General features: G+C 43.2%; 2 protein-coding genes across 4 annotated transcripts in view; both read left to right on the forward strand.

Moving 5' to 3' along the window:
• LOC118221774 (1-phosphatidylinositol 4,5-bisphosphate phosphodiesterase delta-3-A-like) overlaps positions 1–9,323 on the forward strand; it is a 29,704-nt gene extending 20,381 nt beyond the window's left edge. For both annotated transcript variants that reach the window (XM_035407143.1, XM_035407145.1), the window contains 7 exons: positions 1,650–1,793; positions 3,852–4,005; positions 4,235–4,351; positions 5,926–6,104; positions 6,383–6,518; positions 7,061–7,210; positions 7,638–9,323. In XM_035407143.1, the coding sequence (XP_035263034.1) occupies positions 1,650–1,793; positions 3,852–4,005; positions 4,235–4,351; positions 5,926–6,104; positions 6,383–6,518; positions 7,061–7,210; positions 7,638–7,762 (1,005 nt within the window). In that variant the 3' untranslated portion in view covers positions 7,763–9,323. The remainder of the gene's footprint in view (positions 1–1,649; positions 1,794–3,851; positions 4,006–4,234; positions 4,352–5,925; positions 6,105–6,382; positions 6,519–7,060; positions 7,211–7,637) is intronic.
• A 1,954-nt stretch (positions 9,324–11,277) lies between these two features.
• On the forward strand, positions 11,278–24,332 carry LOC118221395 (glycylpeptide N-tetradecanoyltransferase 1-like). 2 transcript variants are annotated; one of them, XM_035406440.1, is made up of 12 exons: positions 11,278–11,425; positions 15,411–15,519; positions 16,125–16,269; positions 16,533–16,651; positions 17,643–17,734; positions 18,557–18,673; positions 19,186–19,356; positions 19,595–19,703; positions 20,845–21,015; positions 21,850–22,017; positions 22,557–22,694; positions 23,358–24,332. In XM_035406440.1, exons 1-12 carry the CDS (start codon positions 11,316–11,318, stop codon positions 23,376–23,378), a joined length of 1,470 nt encoding a protein of 489 aa, XP_035262331.1. In that variant the 5' UTR covers positions 11,278–11,315; the 3' UTR covers positions 23,379–24,332. The 2 variants fall into 2 exon arrangements, with proteins under 2 accessions (XP_035262331.1, XP_035262332.1); XM_035406441.1 differs by lacking the exon at positions 11,278–11,425 and adding an exon at positions 15,179–15,301.
• Positions 24,333–25,181: the final 849 nt, after the last annotated feature.

Genomic DNA, 25,181 nt, shown 5'->3' on the forward strand with positions numbered 1-25,181 from the left:
TTCTGTACCAATGTGGTGCTTGAGATGTGCTCAGCGGGAAAAGAATGTAGGATGTTAGCCACGTGTCAGTTGATACGTTGGTTGGAATGGGGAGTGCTGCTTTCAATTAGCATGGATGCATTTAAACATAACTACCAGCTCTCTAAGTCAATGAGGTGCAGGAGGCTGTCTCAGTTGTCCTAAACACAGATGGATGCACGTAAAGAGCAACTAGACATTACATCGTTGCCATGGCCACAGCTGCAAATGTAAATGCTGCCATGAGAATTTTCATAAAGTAAAATATGTAATTGTATATATTCAGCTCTTGGTCTGTTCCTCATGCATTTAAGCTTATTATTAATTGCTGAATGTATTATGAATATTATTTAAAATAAGTCACGTAATAAAACTTCATATGTTGCTATATTTTTCATGGTAAACTGAGTCCACCAATGGTGACTACGAGAGTGAATTGAATGCTAAATTTTTTAATATTGTGGAATATCCAATCGGATTCATTTGGTTTTGGATAATCTGCTTGCTTTCTTTATTGGTCTGCAGGCCACGTTACATTAGCATGGTATGCTAATGGAGTGAGGCAGCTTTCTGGCAGAGGGCAAAACTGAGGATTTCTCTAAATAAATGATGCGTCACTGCCTTGGAGCTGCCACTGCGTTTTTAGATCACTTCATCGTCTCCCCCCACTGTTTGAAAACGCAGCGCGAGTGGCTGTCTTGTCGCCACTCTGCATTACCGACCCTTCATTCACTGGGTATTTAAACAGCAGTCGATCTCTGGGTGACAGTGTGGCATAGTAGCTGAGGAACTGGATTTATAACCAGAGGATTTCAAGCTTGATTCCCAAATTGCTGTCCTGCCTGATGACCGTCTTGAGTTGGTTCAGTAAATGCCCACCGTATGTAATTCATACATTCATAATATGCAAAGAGTTATGCGAAGCCGCACTGTAAAAAACTAATGTGCAGTAACGACTGGGAACATTCTCTCACGGTTCGAGTCAAATGACCTGGCACCAGTCTCAGGAACTCAGCAAGAGATGCACTCCATGCCATTCTGGGAAAACTACACTAGCAGAGTGGCTTCCATTATTGGCTGAAATGCAGGTCTCTTATGTAGTCTGTGGGAATGACACGGGAGCCAGAGTAAATTTGGGAATCTTATGTAGAGTGTAGGTGGGGGAAGGGGGACCGCACACGTAAGCTGCAAAAGAGGACAAAGCCGCCATCTGTCAGCTAGCGTCCTCATCAGAATCCCTTTTATTATTTAGCATCAGGTCCTACTGATTGTATGTGTGTGTGTATGGGCTAATGCCTGTACTGCAGCACTCACTTACATAGCAATGTCAGAAGAATGTTAGCTGATTTCTGGCATGTACTTTCACACATACAAGATAAATGTACAGTCTTACCTGAAGCAGATGACAAGTCCAGCATCTCTTTTGTCCTGAAAGAGCTTTATATGTTTATAGGTGGCACAAAAGTCCCACACAGCCTACAGGAATCCTGTTTTGTGTATGCGAGAGGCTGAACACCGTGTTTTTTCACCATTTTATTTTCGAATATAGAAAAAAATGTGTGCCTTTTTCAGTGTGTTGTGGATCACTGTGTCCGTACTGAGCGATGTTTGCGAAATGACACGGTTTGCAGGAGCTGAAGTGGAAGATCTTGGTGAAGGGGAAGAAGGAAAGCGTGCGGACAGGGAAGACGGACTGCTCTTCCAGCTCCGGCTCCAGCTCAGAAGATGAGGCCGGAGAAGGCAACAAGAACAGAGCCAAGAAGGACCCTGGGAAGGTGAGTCCGTCTGAGCATGTGCCTGTTAGGGACATGACCCACCTGTAATACAGTATATGCTGTGTAATGTGTCTATGTAAACACCATGTGTATGCTTCAGTGTACAGTTTATGTCTGAGCAACCATTCTTTGTAGTTGAAGGTTAATTGCTGTGCCACGCAGCCTGGTTTGTAACCTGATGGTTGTATGGTCGATTCCCAGGTTGAGCTCTGTTACAGTACACTAAAGATATATGCATATTAAAATATGTCAAGGTGCTCATGTTTAAAAGTACAATATGCAACCTTTCTTCAAGCAAAGATCACTAAAAGACCATGATAAATCTGTTGTTAATTGAGAGTAGTGGGAGAATTCCAGAACCTCAGATTACATTTGTGTCTTCTCAATTCACATTTTTAAATTTCTCAGTTTGGCCTCAACCATTGTTTATAAAAAAAATGACATCACTTTGAACTAAGAATTTAAGGGTGTGCCGAAGCCTCTCAGATTCTAGCTGAAACTGACCTTCAGTAGAGCAATCACGAGGGCAGACAGTGCGAGCCTGAAACCTGGCCTTGTAGAGCCACAGGCATTCACAGTGTCTGAGCCTAATAAAAGGAATTTACTCACAGTAGCCCAGGTGGCTTTTCCCAAGACAGAAATGAAAACCTCAGGAGTAGAATGAAAGCCATGGGCAAACTACTGTTTTATGTAAATAGTACACTTAAGGGATAGAATGGTACCAGCAACTTCGAAAAAACACGGAATACCATCTTTATATGAAAGAGGAGAGATTTCGTCATAAAGTCGGGGTCATGCTTTATATTAGACGCTTTAAACACTCCCTAGAACACTGACCAACCAAACATGGGATCAGCTCAACTCAACAATCCTGGAGGGCTGGCTTGCGTGTTCCGGTTTTTCTTCTAACCAGTTATTCTGGCTTAATTTTCGTAACAGCTCTATGCAGTAAATGCGTGTCAGATCACAGTAAAACCTTTTCACCGAACACGTGAGTGTGTGGCTGTAGCTGATGACTATCAAAAATGTCAGAACAAAGAAATACTGGGATAGTTAAATTATTAAGGACAGAAGTCCCCAAATAGACTGGCACTTGTTGTGCTCGCCTGCCCTAACCTAACCTGGAGGGTTACGGCTCTGTTAGACATGAGGGTGAGTGGGAAATGGCTTGCAGATATGTGACTCAGCCAGGTGCTGTCTTTTGGCTCTGGGCATATTGATTGATTGAAAGGAGGAGCCATTTTGTGGTATTGTGTCATCTCTCCCACATATTCCTAGAAAATAAATATCAATGCAAACAATCTCATGTACTTGTGCGTTGTTGTGTAGTGTTCACATATAGCAATGACAAAATACAGGTTGCATCAGGTGACGCAAAAGCCCCGATCACAATGATAGGTCTTCCTCAGCTGCACCTGATGTGCCAGTAGAACTGGTTATCCAGGGAGTTTTTTCTATGACCTAACCACCTTTCAACCAGATATGTGATATATTACATGGTAATCGTCTCTGTTTATCCTAGCACACAAATCCTGTCTCCTGCCAGCCTGTATGAATGCCAGAGCTGCAGTTTCATTCATTCCGATGTGGCAAATTATAGCTTGGCAGTGTGTATGGCATAATTATGAACAGAAATAGTAACAGTGTAAATGTGCTGCCCCCTGCCTGTTGTTCTGCCAATATTGCTTTTCCTCATTCCATTTTATGGTTTCATTTGGGTTTAGTCAATAAGATTTTCGATCAGTCCACGATAACATTGTAGTTGGCGAGAAAAGATGTCAATAATGATTAAGGTTTTTTTCATTAAGATGCCCTTTCTCTGTTTGTTTCGGTGCGGGTGTCTGCATTACAAGCATTCAGCACACGCTCTTATCCAGAGCGATTTACTCAACTTTTACATTGCATCCATTAATACAGCTGGACATATACTGAAGCAATGCAGGTTAAGTACCTTGCTCAAGGGTACAACGATAGTGTCCTACACGGGAATCCTAACCTGTGACCTTTAGGTTACAAGACCAGCACCTTACCCATTATACCACACTGCCGCCCTGTCAGGCTGCGTCGTCCAAGCTGAGCGCGGAGCTGTCCGACCTGGTCGTGTACTGCCGCGCCGTGCCGTTCCAAAGCTTCGAACACGCCGCCAAGAAGTCCCCCGCCCAGATGTCGTCCTTCTCCGAGAGCGAAGCCCTCAGGCTCATCAAGGAATCGGGTAAGGCGGGGTCAGGGCGGGAAGGTTGGGGTCAAAGGGCAGGGTGCAAAGACGTGCTCTTTTTCTGTCTCTGGCTTGGTCTGAGCTCAATTTTATGACTCATACGGACACAATTGTTTCTAACATAAATATGTCTTGTGCACTGCTGTCTGTGACGTGGAGTTTAAACTGGTCAGCGTTTGCGTGCAAGACTGACTGTCGCTATCCTCTCCTCTCTCCTCGTCTGCAGGAAAACAGTTCGTCTGCTACAACAGCAGGCAGTTCAGTAGGATTTATCCATCCGGTCAGCGCCTGCAATCCTCCAATTACAACCCGCAGGACATGTGGAATGGTGGCTGCCAGATAGGTCAGTTCCGCGGTGGTTAAGTGGTCTGAGTCCAGCTTTCAGGTGGTTAAAAAGCATACTAGCCCTATGCAATCTCACAATTACAGAACCACTGGCTATCACAGTCACTTGCATTACTGGTAATGAAACTAAACAACAACCTTACATTACATTACAGTCCTTGTATAACATCACACTAATGGTGTGAGCATGGTGTGTGCAAACTTGAATTCCATCCTTGAACTTTAAGCACGCTTTAAATGGGAAAACTGTTCTAAAAAGTGTACGCAAATAAGTGTACGCTCTTCGTAAATGAGACATGAAAAAAAAATTTCAGTGTAGCTGATTGGTATGTTCTGAAGTGTCGATGTCTGTATTGCTTTGTTCGGTCACATGCTGCAGCTTGTCTTTACATTACATCACATTACATTTATTAGCAGACGCTTTTATCCAAAGCGATGTACAAAATTGCATATCAAGGTCATTGGAACAACTACAAAACACAGGTTCGATAAGGTACAATACTCATTTCGTACGGTTATTCATAGCCCAGAACACCGTCCAGTTCACATTACATTACATTATTACATTACAGGCATTTGGCAGACGCTCTTATCCAGAGCGACGTACAACAAAGTGTATAACCATAACCAGGAACAAGTATGACGAAACCCCTAGAGAGAAGTACCGGTCCAAGTACAGGGAACAACCGCATAGTTCAACCTGGACCCTGGTGGTTAAACTGATTAACACTAACAACGAGAACGGCAACAACGCAATCTATGGAAAAATAAAAATAAATAAAAATACAAGTAGTCGTTAAGACTGGCGCATCAACTAAGTCACCTATTAAACAGCTGCCTAGTTACAACCCTAAGTTTAGTCATTTACAGGGGGGGAAGGGATGGGGAGAGGTGCAGCCTGAAGAGGTGGGTCTTCAGTCGTCGTTTGAAATGGGTCACAGTCTCAGCTGTTCTGACCTCCACAGGGAGGTCATTCCACCATCGTGGGGCCAGAACAGAGAGGAGACGTGTTCTGGAAGTGCAGGTGCGAAGAGGGGGAGGTGCTAGGCGACCTGAGGTAGCAGAACGGAGGGATCTGGCTGGCATGTAGGGTTTGAATATCTTGTGAAGGTATGCTGGGGCTGATCCCTTGACTGCCTGGTATGCTAGAACCAATGTTTTGAATTTGATGCGAGCTATAACAGGCAGCCAGTGGAGGGTAGTGAGCAGGGGAGTTACGTGGGAGTGTCTGGGGAGGTTGAAGACCAGACGAGCCGCAGCATTCTGAATGAGCTGCAGGGGTCTGGTGGCAGATGCCGGTAGTCCAGCCAGAAGAGAGTTGCAGTAGTCCAGGCGGGATAGAACCATTGCTTGGACAGGAGAGGGTTGAGTAGGTGGTGAGAAAGGGGCGGATTCTGCGGATATTGTATAGGAAAAATCTGCATGCCCGGGTTACTGCTGCAATGTGAACATTATTCTGACCCGATCTATGCTAAGTTAAACCAGGGGGAAGTACAAGCTACAACACTAGGACGATAGCACAGGAGTAAATGTCTTTGTGTAGCGTGTCATGCTGACCGTGTTCTCTTGCAGTGGCCCTGAATTTCCAGACCCCGGGCGAGCAGATGGACCTGAACCAGGGCCGCTTCCTGACCAACGGCGGCTGCGGCTACGTCCTGAAGCCCGGCTTCCTGCGGAGCCCCGACTCCGACTTCAACCCCGAGAACCCAACCGGCAGCACCGGACACATCCCTACCCTGCTCACCCTCCGGGTGAGCGGCATTCTGGGAAGGGGCATAGCCATAACCATACAACATAGCATAAAGGGACATTACGTATATAAATGTATATACATTGTTTAATGTTATATATTCTATTACATAAATGGGTTGCGCATCTGTTACATTACTGATGCTGTAGTTATGAATGGACTGGCTAACCTAATATGAAAGTTATTGCAAAGGTTTTACCGTTTTAACATTATAATGTTTTTATAACACATTAGCAGTATGGCTGCTAGATAATTTATTATCTCTAATCTCCTGGTCAGGTGATATCGGCCCAGCAGCTCCCCAAGCTGGACACAGAGAAGCCCAAATCCATTGTGGACCCTCAGGTCACGGTGGAGATTCATGGGGTCCCTATCGATAACGCTCGTGAAAAAACCCAGCGCATCGACAACAATGGTAGTGTCGCCCTTTCGTTTCATAACAGACATATGAACACTTGTGCTAAACGCGTATCTGAATTACTTTGGCCTGATATCCGAAGAGGATGCGCTCCTTCTCCAAATAGTGTGCTCACTTTCCATGTTCAGGCCTACTTTTGTTGAATTAGCTTCTTCAAGCATGAAGTATTCTTCAGCTCCTGTAGTCAAGTGGTACCTGACAGTGCTATGGACAATGTGATATGAAAGCCAACGCAGTTCTGGTGAGCAGCAACTGTAATTGTAAATCTGATACATGCTGATGCGCTACTGTGTGGTGTAGTTGGTGGTGCATAGTGAAATACTATAGTACAAGACTGGTGAATTCCATTTTAATTCAGTTAATTCAGGCGGGGAATTGTAATTCAATTAATGAATTGGAAACTGCCTATAATGTTCTCTGTGGGTTGCTTTTTCATCAAGTGAATTTAATTTCTTGAATTGACTGAATTGAAATGGGATTGACCCCCCCATCTCATGCTTATGTGTGTTTTATTAACATTCCTCATTCCCTTTCCGAAGGCTTCAACCCCCGCTGGGACTGTACCCTGCACTTCCAGCTGCAGGTTCCAGAGCTGGCCCTGGTGCGCTTTGTGGTGGAGGACCACGACTACACCTCTAAGAACGACTTTGTGGGCCAGTTCACCCTGCCCTTCTTTAGCATGCGTACAGGTACTCCCCCTTCCATTGCACTGTGTATGTGTGTGAGTGCAGGCTTGCGTTTTGTGTGTATGAGGGTGACTTTCCTGTACACAGTAAAATGTCCTGTGTTAATTCAACTCTTAACAGTGTTAATTCCACTCTTTAACAGATATCGTTTGGTCTCACTCTGGAATGTGGGACCAAATGATATCTGTTAAGAGTTGAATTAACACTCGACATTTTACTGTGTAGTAGTTAACCCCGCCATAGTGTTGCTTGCATTAATTTACTGGTCTCTTAATACCAGTTAAATTATTGAAGGCACGACCATAAGTAATACAGCGAAGATGGCTTTCTGTGGTATTCGCCTTGACCCGTGTGCTTGGGGGCATGAACCCGGGCACTCAGCCTGCTCCACCAGTCACACCACCCCTGACTGCCGCCTTTCCTCCTCCAGGTTACCGGCATGTCCACCTGCTGAAAGCCGACGGCTCCAGTCTGTCCCCCGCCACGCTCTTCATCCACATCAAGGTGACCCGCAAGAACAGTCCGGTCAAGATGGCGTCCCCTCCCCGTCACTGACCTGCTCCTGTGCTCCCCTGACCTGCCGACCCTGGTGGTCACAAAGAAGACAGCAGGGTGGCCTGCTTTGTCCACTTCCCCATTGAGCCCTTTAGAACCAGATATGCGGGAGGACCTTCGTTTGCGAGAAGGGAATGCTACTTCACACAGCGCGAGCCAGAGCTGACCACCTGTGTGCCCAGAATGCTTTGCCTGTTGACCCATAGATTTATCCAAGTTACTCACACTAAATCTATTGGTTTAGCCAGGACTTACTGTGCTGGGATGTGAACCTGCTAACTGTGTGGTTCCAGGTGTGTTGTATTTGAGAACTGGACCAAAAGCTGTACACCTAGTTGCCCTGACAATCATTTCTCTCAGGCCAATGGGTCTGATTTTAAAAATGCCTATTTTAACGGCTGTAATCTTTAACAAAATATAGATCACTATGTGGTCCGCTCCTCAGACCTTGAACCCTCAGGCAAGCAGCAATTATCAACTCTTATGGAGCCCCCCTGATAAGCAGTAGGAAGTGATGCAATCAGGAGATGGTTGTACCTCCGCATAGTACATATCTGTCCTTCACCCTTATTGAACCCTCTTACTCCATGTCTGCGTGGACTGGCTAAACACACAACAGCGGAGACACGTGTGTTCCTGACTAAACAAAGACGAGAACACGTCCAGGACATTTCAAGACCAGTTTTGGTCATTTAAATAGAGTAGCTTTGTATGAAGATACTGACATAGACATAGCAGTGTAGTTGTTAGATATGTTAGAAATGTTACAGCAATAGGTGTTACAGATCATAAACAGTTGAAATAATTCTGACAAGTCTTAGGTATAGGCATTATCTATATTGTTCATTTTCAAAGTATTTAAAAGATGATATTGCACTGTATGTGCATGTATGTGTCATATGAACTTGAGGTTGTTGGATTAGACAATGACTGAGATTGCTCGGAATTCTCTCAGCACACCTCTAAATTCTCTTTCTCATCACAAATGTTGCGTAGCAGTGAGAGGCGGTAGGGCGTAACAAGAGTCATTTCGAAATACGCCCATTAGCTTCTGTTGCAGGAACTAGCGATAGGAATGCTTGCAGTATTTTTTCCACATGCTCACAGGTTTCAATGTTTAGGAAGAGAAACTTGGAGACTTGGAGCTTAGAAATTTCTATTTGCCTTCACCCCAAGATAATCTTTTTTAGACATCTTAAAAATCCGTCCTTTATTTTTCCAGTATTGATCATAGTGCCTCTTAGGAAAAAAAGTATGGATACAGTCTATGACTTTTTTATTTTTTAAAAATGTTTGTAAATAATATATTAGAGTTCAAATTTTTACCACATCAACATCACACATTCTATAGCATATTTATTAACTCAAATTGTATTGAATAACATTTTTTAATGTATGACTTCATCATATGGATCTGTGTAAATGTGACCATTATTGAATTACTGCTAATTATAATGCACTAATCTGATTCGCTAGCAGGGCCTTTAGTTAGTGTTACAGAGTTAAGGTCAAGAGATAAGTATGACTGTATTCCTCTAATATTATTATCTAATTTTCTCCTTATTTGTGATTTGAACTTCAGTGTATTAGCCAAAGCCCTAACTGCCCTGCATATGTAAAACATTCTTACATATATACATTTACTTATATACATTTGTAACATTATGAAAATGTTGCACTTCTTGAATAGTTCAGTATAACTGTTATATATACAGTAACTTACTGAATATTCTGTGTCAGCCCAATAAGGTACCAGGGCAATGAACAGTGCTGGGAATATCCCTTTACTGAGATGAGTATTATTCTGATGTGTTCCACTGGCCTGAGGTCAGTAATGCTTTAAAATTTTTATTTTATTTCATTTTTATATCAAATGTTTTCTACACAAATATTAACGTTAAGTGTTTGTTATTGTCTCTTTTGCTTTTTGTAGTAGTTATTAATGATTTTTGCATGCACTATATACAAACAGAAGTGACTACAATAAGCATTTTGGCCGAGCTGTCAGCCAGACACTTGAGATCTGAAGTGTTTTTAAGAAGAAAAAACTGAAAAACTGGACTTCCTCGTGTGTGTTTTCATCTCGAGCTTATTCACAGCTGCTACTGTCATGCCCATGTCCTGTGACCATATTTGGCTATTTACGTTCATATGTGCCAATTATTATTTTCATTTCAATCCTGTTTCTCTTAGTTCGTCCTTGTGTCCTAATTGTGATTGAAGCGCTTTCATATATATCATCTTTCATGGTACTTTTATAATGTCATTGATTCAAGACGAAGCAGCGTTTGCCATGGATGCACTGCCGTGCTGTTCAGTCTGTGGATGTTGTCATGAGCTTGAGCTGGCCTCGGCAGTAGTTTAATGGACTGGTCCTTTCTGTTGACCTGCTTTGTAGGCTGTGGAACCTTATGGAGCCTGTTCTTTGGATTGTCTGTGCCTCGTCCCTGCTTGGATACCATTCCAGATACCCGGCAATACTGGGCTCAAAGCACTTTGTTCCACAGGAGTATGAGAAGGATATGACTGTGCTTGATATTAGGAAACATGATTGCAAGGGAGTCAAAATGGGTGCAATATTTATTTAGTTTTTTAATGCTTTTAATTCCTGAAATAATCAAAATAGAAAAAAGGTTATCTTTGAAGCTGTAAGTACATGAACTGTGTTTATTATTTAAGGTGTCTTGAAGGATTGTCATAACCAAAGCAGACAGACATGGGGGGAAAGCATGCTTTAAATCAATAAAAATGTGTTTTAAATGCATAAATCTGTATGTCTCCGTGAATCATTTATTTGTGAAGTGTGAGCTTCCAAAATGCTGTATGAGCCGTGGAGATGTGTGTGCGCGCCTGTGTGCGCGCATGCGTGCATGCTTATGTGTGCGTGTGTTTTTTGAGAGTGGGAGAGATGGGGGGCGGCAAACATGATGGGTGCTTTTGTTTGTAATACAGCTGATCAATTTGAAATTTCCGCTGTATAAATGTCAGGTAAAGACAAACGTTAAACCGTGACTCGCTCTGTCTAAAAGGCTTAAATGTCTTTCTTAACCAAGATGTTGCATTGCTTATGCAGTAGATGGCAGCAAAAGGCAAGTGTTCCTCAAACAATCAAATTAAAAGAATGAGGTTTCTAAAATTGACATTCATTTATAGAAATACATCTATGAAAGTATAACTGTTAAGTTAATTCGATCAGAAATAAGGAACACTGAATTTTCAAACAATTTAATACATGTGGAGTGTCTTTCTTGACCACCCAGTAGGGGGATTGATAAGTCTCCCTCACGTGGTGTAATGGGAAAACACTAAAAATTGTTTTACATACAACAGCTTGACCTTCTCGCAAACTTAACAAATCTATGTCATTTCCATGAGAAAAATATTTTTTAATCTAGAAACTTCTGAGTCATGAACTAGGCGGGACGTTAAGAAATGCAACTCTCGGCATGTGCCACAAGAAACAACTACATTGTCCAGCAGGCAAATCGATTAGCGACCAATAACAGTGTGAGATTCGGGGTCGCTTCGTACGCCCATCACTTCCTAGTTAAAGATGGCGGATCAGAATGAGACAGCACGGAAACCGGAGCAAGAACAGGAGGTAGAAGAGAATTATGGACACTGCAGCGACTGCGAAAATGAAGACCATCACCTCAACGACGGGTAAACATAGAGACTGTTTTTTTATTGGACAAGTCATTCGTCTTAATGGTGTCGTTAAAATAAGAATAAGAAGCAAGAAAAGCTCGTTTGTAGGCTAGTCAGCACAACCAGATAGCCATCCTTGTCTCACGGAACCTCGTTCACCGAGACCTCCCTATTGGAGGAAAGAATTTATTGATAGTATTTTCTCTGCGTTGATTTGATAACAGCAAAGTCATTCCAGAGTGTGGGCAGGTCTAAGGGTTTGGTAGTTCTGTCTGTACCACCGGGGTTGCATGGTCATGTGCGGCTCAGCTCGTCGAGATTTGTTGACTTTTAAATTATGACCGAAGGCACAGAATATAACTCAACCGGCAACAGAAGTGCTTTACTTGACTAGATTTGCCACTATTTAACGTTATTGGATATGATTCGTGATAAGTTAGCGCTGGCAAGAATTACGACGTTAGCTGAAGTTAAGAAACGTGGAGTGACGCTACACGACTGTCTTGAGGTTTTATGCTGCACTAGTGAGCAGCCAGTTATATTAGCTGACAATGATTAACTACAGTAGTTTAAAGATTAGTGAAATTAGACTGACGGTGTGCAAGCACAACTGAGTTACCGCTAGCAGACGTTTGCCGTGCGAACAGTTCATCCAACACTAATCTCAGAGCAGTAACAGGTCCTGAGTTAGCTAGCTAACCGTCACATTTAAATTCTGCTTTTTCCGATATGTAACACGGCGTGTATTCGAGGCATCCATGAATAATATGGAGTAATTTGGCTCACTAAGTTAAGGTTTCGGGGGGCACGCACGCGTTGGTTTTCTTTAAAGGATCCGATATGACATATGTTAACAGGTTCAAATATTGATATGCCGCGTTAGCTGTATACAATCGTGTAATAAACGGCTCAGGTTTACCTAGAACGGCCATCAGATTCTGACCACTAGCATGATTCTGAGTACAGTAACTCGTTTATGCGGTCGCGCTTGACATGGCACGACTAGCGAATTTGAATCAGTGTGCCAATATGAAATGGCTATTCAGTCAATATAAATGAGCGGCTTTACTCTCACTATCCAGTCTCCAAACACAAAACCCATTCTAGTTGCTAGTAATTCTGTGAAATGTTGCCAGTTGGCACATGCCTGTCTCAAGGAGCATCTGTCGGAGTTCATGTGAAGGTCGCGCGCGGCCTGTATCGGGTGTTAGGCCATTTATTTTTCTTGTTCTCGGCTGTCTTTACCTCCAGTTGCGCGAATGTTAAATTAAAATGGTTTTGGCATGACTTGTGACGATTCTTTCATTCTCCACCAGTAACAATTTGTTTACCATCACACCAAGCCTTATTAGCCTAAAGGGTTTTTTTTCTTCCTCGTATTTTCCGACGGTTCACTGCGGTCTTGCATTGGTGAATATTGTTACGAGGAGAAACAAAACCAGTGTAGCTAGCTGTGAATTATGCACGCGCTCTTACAGTTTGGCAGGCTTCTTGACCTCATTTTTATCTCGCTGCAGTGAATCGAACTGCCTGTTCATCATAAATTCAGCCCAAGCTGCGGCAGCACTCCAGGATACTTAGACTTACTGTGAGGCAGCCAGAGCAAATCATACGTCTAAGATTGTGCATGTTACAACCCATATTCGCATTAAATTATTTCCTAATGATTTGTGTAAATCGGATCTAAACTAGGGAGGGGTCTTTACTTCAGTGGTCATATTTCCTAAACTGAATTAGAAACTGCCTTAAGTAATTCAAACAAGTGATTTTGTTCCCACAAGCACTTATTAAACTTTTATGTTATGTGTTCTGCTGTGTATACATGTACACCACATGACCAAAAGTATCTGGACACCCCTTGGACTCTGGCAGTTTTTCTTGGTTTGGGCTTGGGCCCTTAATTCCAGTGAAGGCTAATCCTAATGCTACAGCATACAATGCATTCTAGACAATTCTGCACTTCCTCAAGAGTTTGGGGAAGGCCCTTTCCTGTTCCAGCATGACAATGTCCCCGGGTCACAGCAAGGTCTATGTAGAAATGGTTTTGTTGAGAACAGTGTGGAAGAACTTGACTAGCCTGCACAGAGCCCTGACCTCAACCCCATCCAACACGTTTGGGATCAGTCAGAAAGCCAACTGCAAGCCTGACCTCACTAATGCTCTTCTGGCTGAATCGAAGCAAATCCCCGCAGCAATGCTCCAACACCTAGTATAAACTTTTTCCAGAAGAGTGGAGGTTGTTATAGCAGCAGAGGGTGGACCAACTCTATATTAATGCCCATAATTTTGGATGAGATGTTGGATGTCAGTTGTCCACATACTTTTGCCCATGTAGTGTATGTTTCGATTCCCATATAGCGAGTGACTCCAGACCGGATCTGTGCTGGCCATGCTTACTTCGGGCCACAATTAGCCCAGATATATTGTATTTGTTTAAATGGTGTAGTTACAATTTGAATTCTAATGGCTGGGAACCTCCTCACACAAAAATGTACATTTTAAATGAAATTCAGTCTTGAGATGACGTCCAGTTTTACTCTAGTGTCCAACACGTTGCGAATTCTTCCTCTTAAATAAGGCAGCACCGAGGCAGCATGGATTCACCTGAGGCTGTCGGTGAATTGGAAGCGTAGCATACTCCTCCTTTCCCATAGTGTTTTCTGTGTGTACCTCAGCGAGTGTATTTTGTGTTAAGAGATGCGGGACGGTTAAGTGTTGCACGGACTGGGCTTTTGCGTGTCAGTGTGGCACACAGGTACACACACTGTGCACCCAGGCCTATCCAGGTAGAACCGGGAAAGAAAGAGAGGACTGCCCATTTATTTCTGAGAGGCAGAGGCCGTGGCTGCTGGAACCGTGTGGAACATCCATTGAAGGCTTTGTGCGACCCTTCCATTGTTCCTGCTGCCATCGCTGTCCCCTGACCCCGCCCTGTTTTCCTCATTTCCTGGGGTCATGTGACGTGACATCTGCCCTAGCCTTACAAATGCGGCTGAGTTCATAGCCGTGCGCCCCCCCCCCCCCCACTTTCGGACACTAATGGGATTATGCTGTGTTTCTTTGTAAGTATGTTGTCCCCTTCTCTCCTAGCACCTATGGTGGAGAGGTGGCATTAAATGTAGTTTTCTCGGGAGTGGGGTCTGTCCGTGTGCCTGGAAAAGAAAGCAAAAATCTTTGGGGTGACATCAGCCTGGACACACAGATCTACCTGCACCTCTTGACAGTTGTATGTGGACAGTTGTGATGCACTGCTTCGAATGCGTAGACGGCGGTGTTTGGTGTTACGATTAAGATGACCCAGACAGTGCTCGCTCCTTAAGTGCTGGATTGTTTGTACCTCTGAATACCATTTAATCCTCTGGGCTTATCAATTTTTTTAGTACAAATGTGACTTGAGGGATCTCAAAACTTGCTTGCATGGAGGTAGCTTTATTCTTGGAGGGTGGGGGTTTCTCAACGGAAAAAACCTGTCACTCATTGTGTACGTCTGAGCTGCAGTTTGGTTGTCAAGGCCCTCGTAGTTCTGGTTGTGTGATTTTTGTTCTACAAAGCAGATGTTTGCAAGCAACAGTGACGTTGTACTCTGACTCTTCCTCACGATTACCCGGAGCAATTACTAGATGACACAGAAAGAGCGAGCCTGCGACGCGTGCAAATTCCGCATGCGCCGCGCGGCAGCCCAGCTGTTTGGCTCACGGTCCATCAGTTAGGCCGATGTTCGGAGGGCAGGGCACGCATTGGGTGGGTGGGGGGGGGGCGTAGGCGGCACCTACCCCCTCCTCTCTGCTGTCCCAGATAAGACGCGGCGTCGCCCGAAACCGTAGCGCCAGGAGTCCGAGAGAACGGGTTCGCGCAAGAGGCACCTGTCGCCATGTCGGACCGGAAATTTCTGTAAATTCCTTTGGCTCTTATTGAAATAATTTTGTTTTCTGAATGGACACGGGTGCCTCTCTGGGAGACGCGGGTTTCGTCTGTAACTCTGCTTGTCGTTTCCGTTTAGTGACCAGAGCCGGGGGGATGAGAGCGGCGCCAAGAAAAAGAAGAAGAAACAGAAGAAGAAGAAGGATAAAGCGGGGAGCCAGGACGGAGCCCCGGACCCGTTAGCCAAAGTGAGGGGGGTTCTGAGCGGCTTCACGCGTTTTCGCGCACGTGTTCGTTTGCGTTTGTGTGGTTTTTTTTGTGTGTGTGTGGGTGTATGCGTTTCCTCTGAGCTTCTGTTTTTGCGTATGAGTGAGCAGGGGTATGTGAGGGAGCATTTGTGTTTGCGTTAGCTAAGATTATAGAGCTGAATAGTTTGTTTTGTGCTTATGGGGAGCGGGGTGTGTATGTGCGTGCCTGTTAGTGAGAAAAAGCGACAGGAGGGAGTAGTGCTGAATGGTTTGCTGTGGGCGTATGTGTTGTTTTCTGATGTGTATGTTTGTGTATTTTACTATGGGTTTGTGACATCTTGTTTTTTTGTGTGAGCGAGCAATAGTATATGTGCATTTGTGTGTGTGTAACAGAGAGATAACAAAGAGTAGAGATTAATTGTTTTGTTGTGTGTGTGTGTATAGGGGAGCAGGAGTATGTATGCGAGAGAGAGATATGGGAGAGAACTGAGCTGAATGGGTTGTTGTATTCCTGTGTGCGCACGCGTGAGTGTGTGCACGCACGTGTGTGTGTGTGCACTTTTGTATTTCTGTGACTTCAGACTGACCGATGACGCTTTGCTCAGGTGAACTCACTACCTCCAGAAAAGCTTCAGGAGCTTCAGACTGCCATCGAGCTGTTTTCTCTGGGAAAAGGTCCTGCCAAAACCATGGAGGAGGCCACTCACCGCAGCTACCAGTTCTGGGACACTCAGCCTGTCCCCAAACTAGGTAAGGAGCCCAGTGGCTGGAGAGGGAGGGCAGATTAGTTTCATTTTAGCTTAATGGGTTGTCAAATCGGCTATAATTCTGTAACAGAATTATTATTATTATTATTTATTTATTTATTTTTTCCATTCAAATTCAAAATGGTACGTATCGTACATGACAACCCCATTTCCCCTCTGCCTCCCCTTTTCTGTCTTTTGCTCTTTTTCCCTCTTTACTCCTCTTTCCTTTCCTGGGGTCTGGTGGCTGGCTTGTGCTTGCTGTAGGTGAGCTGGTGACATCACACGGTTCCATTGAACCTGACAAATCTAGCATCCGCGAGGAGCCCTACAGCCTTCCACAGGGCTTCACCTGGGATGCCCTGGATCTGGGGGACCCTAGCGTGGTGAGTTAAGCGTTGACCTCTGGCTTCAAACCCACAGATGTATGGAAGGGCTAGAGGGCTGCTGTGGCTGCTGTTTGGTGTTTTCACCTTGAAGTCAGCAACCAATAAAGACCCAAGGAACCAAGTGCTGTATGTTAACTGCTTTAATTTAGTGCGTAAGTGAAGAGAAACGGGGTCAGTTCAGAACTTTAAAAATCAATTCCAATTCAGTTCATGAATTGGAATTTGAACATGAATAAGAAAACCTCTAGGATACAGAGTTATAATTGGAATTACAGGAAGTAGACATCCAAAGAAATTTTATGTAAATAATGTCAAAACCTGATTTCTTTTGGCAAATGTGTTTCTGCCAGCTTTCAGAAACATCTTCCACTTATGCAAACAATGTTAATGCCATTTATAAAATACCATTTAAAATACTATCTTTGCTATCACATAGATATCATAACTACCTCTGATATCAAATTGTTATAAAAACATTTAATTATCACTTGTTTTTCTCTTAATTTTTTTTCAAGTGGCTGATTCTGGAAAATGTATCTTAAATATTTGATTTTAATTCTGGACATCATTCAAATTTTAAGTAGAAGTGAACGGTTGTTTCTTTAAAAAATATAGAATTTTAGTGGTTTTTAAACATTAAATGTTTGTGTTTGTGTTTTAGACATAGTCCCTGTTATTGAAATTGGCAACAATGTGTCTAATATTGAAGTTAATAGTGTTTTTCTTCATTTTTAATCAAATTAAATTCTCCTTCCATTTAAATTTTATATCCTGTCACCAATTTCAATTCCCATTCAAATCCAATTGGATTAGAATTAATAAGCAATTCTCAGATCAGTTCAGAAATGGTCCCAGCCCTGCTGAGTAAAAACAAAATGTCCAGCAGCTCTCTATGACCAGGGTTACAGACGCCTGTATTTTGGTTTGGTTTAAGCAGGACTTTCATGGCTCACTAACTTTCCCTTCTCCCCCCCCCTCACTCTGACAGTTGAAAGAGCTGTACACCCTGCTAAACGAGAACTATGTGGAGGATGATGATAACATGTTCAGATTTGACTACTCCCCAGAGTTCCTGCTTTGGTGAGTGCAGTTCCTTGCAACTGAAAACAGGGCGACGCACAGCATTGTATTTCCTCATCCAGCGTTTAAATCGGTAGCAACCTTTTGTCAAAGGGAAGGTTTTATCCTTCGACATTGTATCGACACTTTCACCATTGAGTCTATAATAGGAGTGCTTCTCCAGTGGACATGAAGAATATTGGGGTGGGGTTATGTTGTTATTCCAGAAGCATCAGACTATGTTGAAATGGCTTCATAATGTTGCATTACATATATACATTTTGTGAGCAACTGTAGTATACTTAAAGGGCTAACCTTGCCCTCACAAATGTGAACAAGATCCAGTTTTTCACTCTCATCACCACCACCAAAGTAATTGTGTAACCACTTATGTCCAAGCACCCATTTAAATAAATAATAACTGAGTTTAGCATGCAAGCGTAGTAATTGCTAGAGATTATTTTATGTATTTATCGAAATGTTAATTTCTGTCTCAGCTGCAGACACTGTAGCCTAAATGCATGCTATCATTTTGTTTTCTTATAATCCAAAACTGTAGAATTTAGGGGTGCCGTACTGTTAGGACAGTGTAGCAAAAAAATTTTATAGTTCATGGTATCCTACAGCAAATTAAATCCCAAAACACCATTCATTGCTGTAGAAATATAATGAATTAAATACGTTGAAGTGAGTAAATGTTGCTTTTAAATTGTGACAGAGCCTTCCTGCTTGTTTTGAAGTAAAATAATATTAATATCTGGATGCTGTTTCCTTCCTATATAGTACTTACTCTCTTGCTCTATTTTTTATTTTATTATTTTTTTTAACGTGTATCCGCTCCAGGGCCCTGCGTCCTCCGGGTTGGCTTCCCCAGTGGCACTGCGGGGTTCGGGTGAACTCCAATCAGAAGCTGGTGGGCTTCATCAGTGCTATTCCGGCCAACATCCGCATCTACGACACGTCAGTACAGCGCCTCTTTATTTTTCTTTTGAGTTTTTGGTGGGAAAGCTGCCACACCATGTTTGATAATAGTTGCCTGATGTGAGCTTTCCTCGTGAGCTAGTGGAGCGATTTTAACCTGTGAGAAATGCTATATATTTGGAAAACGTGATCAAAAATAATGGACAGCGTTTGAACTGAAATTTTGAAATTCTCCTCTTGGCTACTTGAAACCAGTCTTCATGAGTAGTGGACAAGTTTTATTTTTGTGTTTGCTTCGGAAACGCACAGAGTAGTATATGATATATACTAGGACACATGCCTACTGCATCCTTGCTCCGGCATTGATGGTCACACCTTTCAAACCCAGCATCCACTGCTTGATATGACCAACACCCAGTCCTTGAACTTGTATGGGGGTGTTCTTGGCTGTAAATCTGTAGAGTGGCCCGGTGCAGTGCTTTCCGGAGTGCCCCTTTGCTTTGTTAGTATGTAAGTGGCGTTTTGACTATCTAACCTCGCCCTGCCGACAGGGAGAAGAAGATGGTGGAGATAAATTTCCTCTGTGTCCACAAGAAGCTGCGCTCCAAGCGGGTGGCCCCGGTGCTCATCCGAGAGATCACCAGACGGGTCAACCTGCAGGGAATCTTTCAGGCCGTCTATACGGCGGGGGTGGTGCTGCCCAAACCCGTGAGCACCTGCAGGTTTGTGCAGTTCATTCTGGCCCTCTCCTTTACATTAACAAAGCTCTTTGTGCTTGGGGTCAGCGACAAGGCTAAATGTGAAGGATAACATTTAAGGTTCTGGCAACGGAATCAATTCTTTCCTACCTTTTTTGTGCTTGCTTTCTTTTCATTACTGATTTTCCCCATTGTGCAGTCTGTCACACCCCCAAATGCTCTGAGGCTGAAAGCTTGTGCCCGTGTGTGTGTGTGTGGGCAGGTACTGGCACCGCTCCCTGAATCCGCGCAAGCTGATCGAGGTGAAGTTCTCGCACTTGAGCCGGAACATGACTATGCAGCGCACAATAAAACTCTACCGTCTGAATGAGGCAAGTCAGCATGTCGCCTTCTTGTTAACTCGCATTTATTTTTAAACGTTATTATTTAACCTTTATTTAACCAGGAATACCCCATTGAGATCGAAATCTGTTTTGCAAGGGCTACCTGACATAAAATGCAAAGTTACCCAACTAGACAGCTGAAGTTACAAACAACAAATGGGGAATGAGACAGTAGTATAATACAGTAATGAAAGACTAGAGCAGGGGTTAAAAGCAGAAGCATAGCAGTCATCGAATCATGAATTACATGTTTAAAATCAGCTGTTGAAATTAATTTAAGATTTTTTGGTGGATTGCACAAAATATAAGGTGCTGAATATCTGAAGCCCAGCTGTCCAAATTCATTTGAGGGACGAGGGACAGGTATCACATCCCTAGAGTGGAGGTGATAATTATGTGAATTTCTCATTAGCAAACATCTGAGGTACAAAGGAAATGGACCAGTTGCTGTTTTATTGATGAGTATATTCTCGTGGATTATGAGTCTCCTTTTGATCTTAAAACTAAGACAAGATGTATTCCTAAAATAGGAGCCTGACTTTATTCTCTAAATTTATCTATATGTAATTTAAAACTAAGAGAATCATCAAGCCAGATCCCAAGGTATTTATAGCAAGATACTCTATCAATGCACTTGTCACCAAAAGCGGTGATTTTTTGTTTGTCCTGAGTGGGAGTGAGACCTTGAAAAGACGTGACATTTCGTTTTGCCTGCATTAAGTACCAGCAGCAGATCCAAATATGAAAAATATTATTGATATAAATAGTAAATGATGCAGGTCCCAGGACAGAGCCTTGAGGGACACCTTTTGTTATTTCCAGAAAAGAAGGCTTATGCCCATCCACAAATACACATTGGGTTTTATTGGAATGGTCATTTGAACTCGTTTACTGCTGCAGATCCAAACCAATGTACTTTCAAGTATGCCAAGTAACATTCATGTGTGTTACACCATTGTTGTGGCCATGAGATATTAAAATCTCTCATGAATATCTGATAATATAGTCAGTCAGTAAAAGTTGCCTTTTATTTATTGCACTAAATCTGCTTCTGTTCAAGCAGTCTGTCTTTGCATTTAATTTGTGACGGGCTGTCCTGACCTCTCTCCCTCTGATCCAAACCCCCCAGGCCCCGAAGACAGCGGGGCTGCGGCCCATGACCAGGAAGGACGTGCCGGAGGTGCACCGCCTCCTGCAGGAGTACCTGCGCCAGTTCAACCTAGCTCCCGTCATGAGCTGCGAGGAGGTGGAGCACTGGCTGACTCCTCAGGAGAACATCGTCGACACCTTCGTGGTGGAGGTCAGTGAGCCAGCCCCGATGGGCCACCTCAGGTCACATTAGAGATCTGCCCTTGAGCAAGATACTTAACCTGCATTGCTTTAGTATACATTCAGCTGTATGAATGGATGTAGTGGAAACGTTATGTATGAAGTTGTGTAGGTCGCTCTGCTAAATGCCTGCAATGCAATGTACAATTCTTGAGATAAGAAAATAACACTGTACTAGCATCTGATGCCAATTAGCCATGCTTTCCAAAAGTTATATTGAAACGTTGTATAGAGTTGTACAAATTACCATGAATGTTTGAGAAAATCTCAAGTGTATTTTTAATGCCAGTGAGAGATGATGAGGTTGACCATGCGGGTAATTCATTTGTCAGGAGTCACAGTCTGTTTCTCCCGTACACTGAATTTAGTTGGATAGGTGTTTTTGTAATCCGAGGTTTAGTGCATACCAAAGAACCATATTTCAGCATTAAACCTGGGCCTGGAGATCTGGCTGGACCGTGTAGTTCCAGTGACCTCATGCACACTGTGCCAGCTGACGCACTGAATCCATCGAAGGCAGAAATAAATCCGGTGTAGTCGACTAAGAAATGAGACGGTGGCATGATGCGGTTCTCTCCGCTGTATTTTGCAAACTTTAGAATTTGCCACTTTTTAAATCTGCTCCAGCACACTTTTGCCTTGTCGACACTGTCCACTGCTTTCGGTAGTATTCACAACTGTATCCTTCCAGTTTCCCAGTTTATGTTATTTCACTGGCATTCTTCGAGGCCGAAATAAATTTTGCGGCCTCGTAGGTGGGAATAATGTTTTTGCTAACGGCTGCTTGACAATGCATCTGCCGCAGAACGCACAGGGCGCGGTGACGGACATTGCGAGCTTCTACACGCTGCCGTCCACCATCATGAACCACCCGGTGCACAACAGCCTGAAGGCAGCCTACTCTTTCTACAACGTGCACACCACCACCACCTTGCTGGACCTCATGGGTGACGCTCTCATCCTGGCCAAATCGGTGAGCTGTAGTAGCGGAAGTCACAGCGTTGTTTTGCCAACGGATGAGCTTAAATGGCATGCATAAATAATTGTAATGTGTAGATTGTTGATAATTGGCTCATATGTAGTTGGTCTGGCTCTGTGATTCAAAGGCTTATGGTAGGTTATGCACTGTTGTGGTGGGGCAGATGTGCATGCTTGTTTTTGTTCTTTTCCAGTTTCCCCAGATAAACAAATAGACACTAATGCTGTTTCAGTCTTATATACAGTCTTCAGACCACAGAAAATGTTTTTTTTTTTTTTTTTTTTTACCAGTTATACAAGTGTAGCCTTCAGATGTAGTCTAGAACATAAAAATGTCCAGTCAAATAAATGATTGAGCTAGTTAATTAAAATAAAGAAGCAAACATGAAATCCCTGAGCACATCATCGTTATTGGTTTATGGATACAGTGTATGTGTGCTTTTTTGGATTTATTATGAGTGACATGAACTGAGACAGTGGGCTAGCACAGCCGTGAGGAATGTCCCATCACACCGTGTCTCTCTCCGTATTCAGAAAGGATTTGATGTCTTCAATGCACTGGATCTGATGGAGAACAAGAACTTCTTGGAGAAGCTCAAGTTTGGCATTGGTGATGGGAACCTGCAGTATTACCTGTACAATTGGAAGTGTCCCAGCATGAGCTCAGAAAAGGTGACCGTCAGCTTCAGCAACAGCAGTTATGATATTAATACCTGAGAACAAAAGTATCATATTAAATGATGATGATGATGATGGCAGTTGTAACCTGTGTGAAAACTTCTAGTAGGTATAGCACTTGGCTGTACATTCCTTTATACAGATTATCCTTTTTTTAAAATCTTAATTGAAAATTTAAACAAGTGTTAATTTCCAGAAGACTCATCAGCTGGCATAAATCTTTTTCATTTATGCATGAATGATCCTCTTTGAAGGAAACCCTTTATATTACTGCTGACTGATCGACACAGAACACTCCACTGTGTTTTAAATGTTTCTATTTTTTGTTCAGTTGACAATGCTCAGTGTGTGCAAATTCTGCAAAAGCAACCACTTTCTGAAAACCAGTCAAAATGAAACTGCTGAGGTTGCAGTTCTGGTGAGCAGCAGTAGAGGGCGCTGTGGTTGAGCAGAGTTAAAGCTAAACTAGAAATAAGATTACTATGTCTTCCGTCGCGGCTGCATGACTGCCAGTGCCTCTTCTTTACGCTTTGCTGTGTATTAATTGATAATGAGAGTCTACGTGAAGTTATTTTTTTTACGCTACTAATAGTTTTAATGAGGAACTCTGTGCCAGGTGTAGATTTTGTTCAAACTGACTGAGTGACTTGTCCTCAGGTGGGCTTGGTGTTGCAGTGACCCTCAGGCGCCACAGCTGGACTAGGAGACGACACCATGCTCTGACCACCGGACGGATTGGACTGATGGGCCTCCCGCATCAGAGAACCCACCTTCCATTTTTACTTTTGAACTTTGACCTTGACCTGCACTGCCGCTGTATTGGGAGACCGGAGAGCCCCGCCCTCCCTTCGCATGGAGCTGAAGCCATTTCCTTGATCATTCAGACAATTGCAAAAACCGAAGACCATCACGACTGTAACACACACACAAACACACACACACAGGTATCACATGGTAAATTCATACACACAGTTAGTACTTTTCTCCACCACCATGAATGCTTTTGCAAAAAAAAAAAAAATTATTTCAGGTGAGCCAGAGCAAGTTTTAGAAGAAAGAAAAAATACAAATAATAAATAACCAAAATGGACAAAAGGCAAGGCTACTGTCAGTTTTATTCAGTAAGTATGTGGCTTGACCCTGTTGGTTTCTCTGCTCCCCCTTCCCTCTTTGGAAATGGCACATTGAGATATAATTGAGAGGTTTTGGTTACTCCTTGTATGTTGCTTGTTTTAAGGCAACTGCAACCTCTTAGCCCAGGACTAGCATCGCTTTGGAGGGAGAGAGGTCTCCTGAAGGCTGACTGGTTTAAACTGGAAACTGCCTTGGCTTGGATCAGTGTGACCTGGCAGGCTGTGATAGGAGGGGGATTAGATTGCTGGTGAACAGTGTAATGAGCTGATTGGATGAGTGAACATGGGGTGACTTAAAATGTACTACAGTTGAGTGTAAGCAAAATGTATTGGAATATGGGTGGGGGTACCAAGGCCCCAAATTATAATGCTGTTTTTTGATGAAATGCCAAAGAAAAAGTCTTCTGGAAGATGGCCGACATGGTTTTTTGGTGAAAAGGAGATTGTTTCCAAAGATGCAGGTTTTTGTGCAAAATAAAAAAAAGAAATCTGAAGTGCTCGACTGCTTCTCAACTGGATGAATTTGTAGACCGTTTATGGTGTTTTTGGAAATTGTGTGACGGAACAATACCTTGAGTCCTCCAGGGCCCAGCTGCGTTGGCCTTACTCCTAGTGCCAAGTGATTACTTCATTCCTTTTTCAGTACACCTTTATACTGGCCAAAAGTATTGCAGTAGAATGCAGAGAATAATCTTCTCCCCTTTTCGTGAGTGCAGGAGGCTCTGTTTAGGAACAGGAGATGCTGGTGCTTTCAAATGTTACTGCAGTTGTACTTGGTCACAAAAGGATTGAACAATGTAAATGTTTCAATAGGAATAGGAAACTTCAATTGTTAAGAAAGCAAAGTTGACCATCTACCAACTAATTTAGACTACCAACTATATTAAAATCTGTAATCACCATGAGATGCTAATGGAGGGCTCAATGTATCCACTCCTCGTGCTCTGTTACTCCCTACAACACTGGTTCCCAAAGCACGCCAGATGCAACTAATCAAACCCTTGATTAGTTGTGACCGGTGTGCTTGAGGTGGAACACTTCCAATACCTAGATCTGGTTGGGGAATCCGAGGAGAGGTTTGGGAACCATGACACAAATGGAATGAAAACACTGTCAGGTAGCACAACCTAACTGTGCATTCTGGGTGAACCATGTAAATCCTTAAACTTAAAATTTGTTTAAACTGGGGGAATATAATACACACATACAGGTCTTCCTTTGTTTTGTTTTGTTAGTGTCGCTGTGTTTGAATTTGATTTCAATCTGGAGGTCTGTGGATGGCACCGTGCGTACTCCCACAGATGTTGCACCTGGCGTTAACTTCGCAAACAGTCACTCAGCCGAAGGC

This window comes from Anguilla anguilla, chromosome 2 (assembly GCF_013347855.1).
Source record: "Anguilla anguilla isolate fAngAng1 chromosome 2, fAngAng1.pri, whole genome shotgun sequence".
Taxonomy (NCBI): domain Eukaryota; kingdom Metazoa; phylum Chordata; class Actinopteri; order Anguilliformes; family Anguillidae; genus Anguilla; species Anguilla anguilla.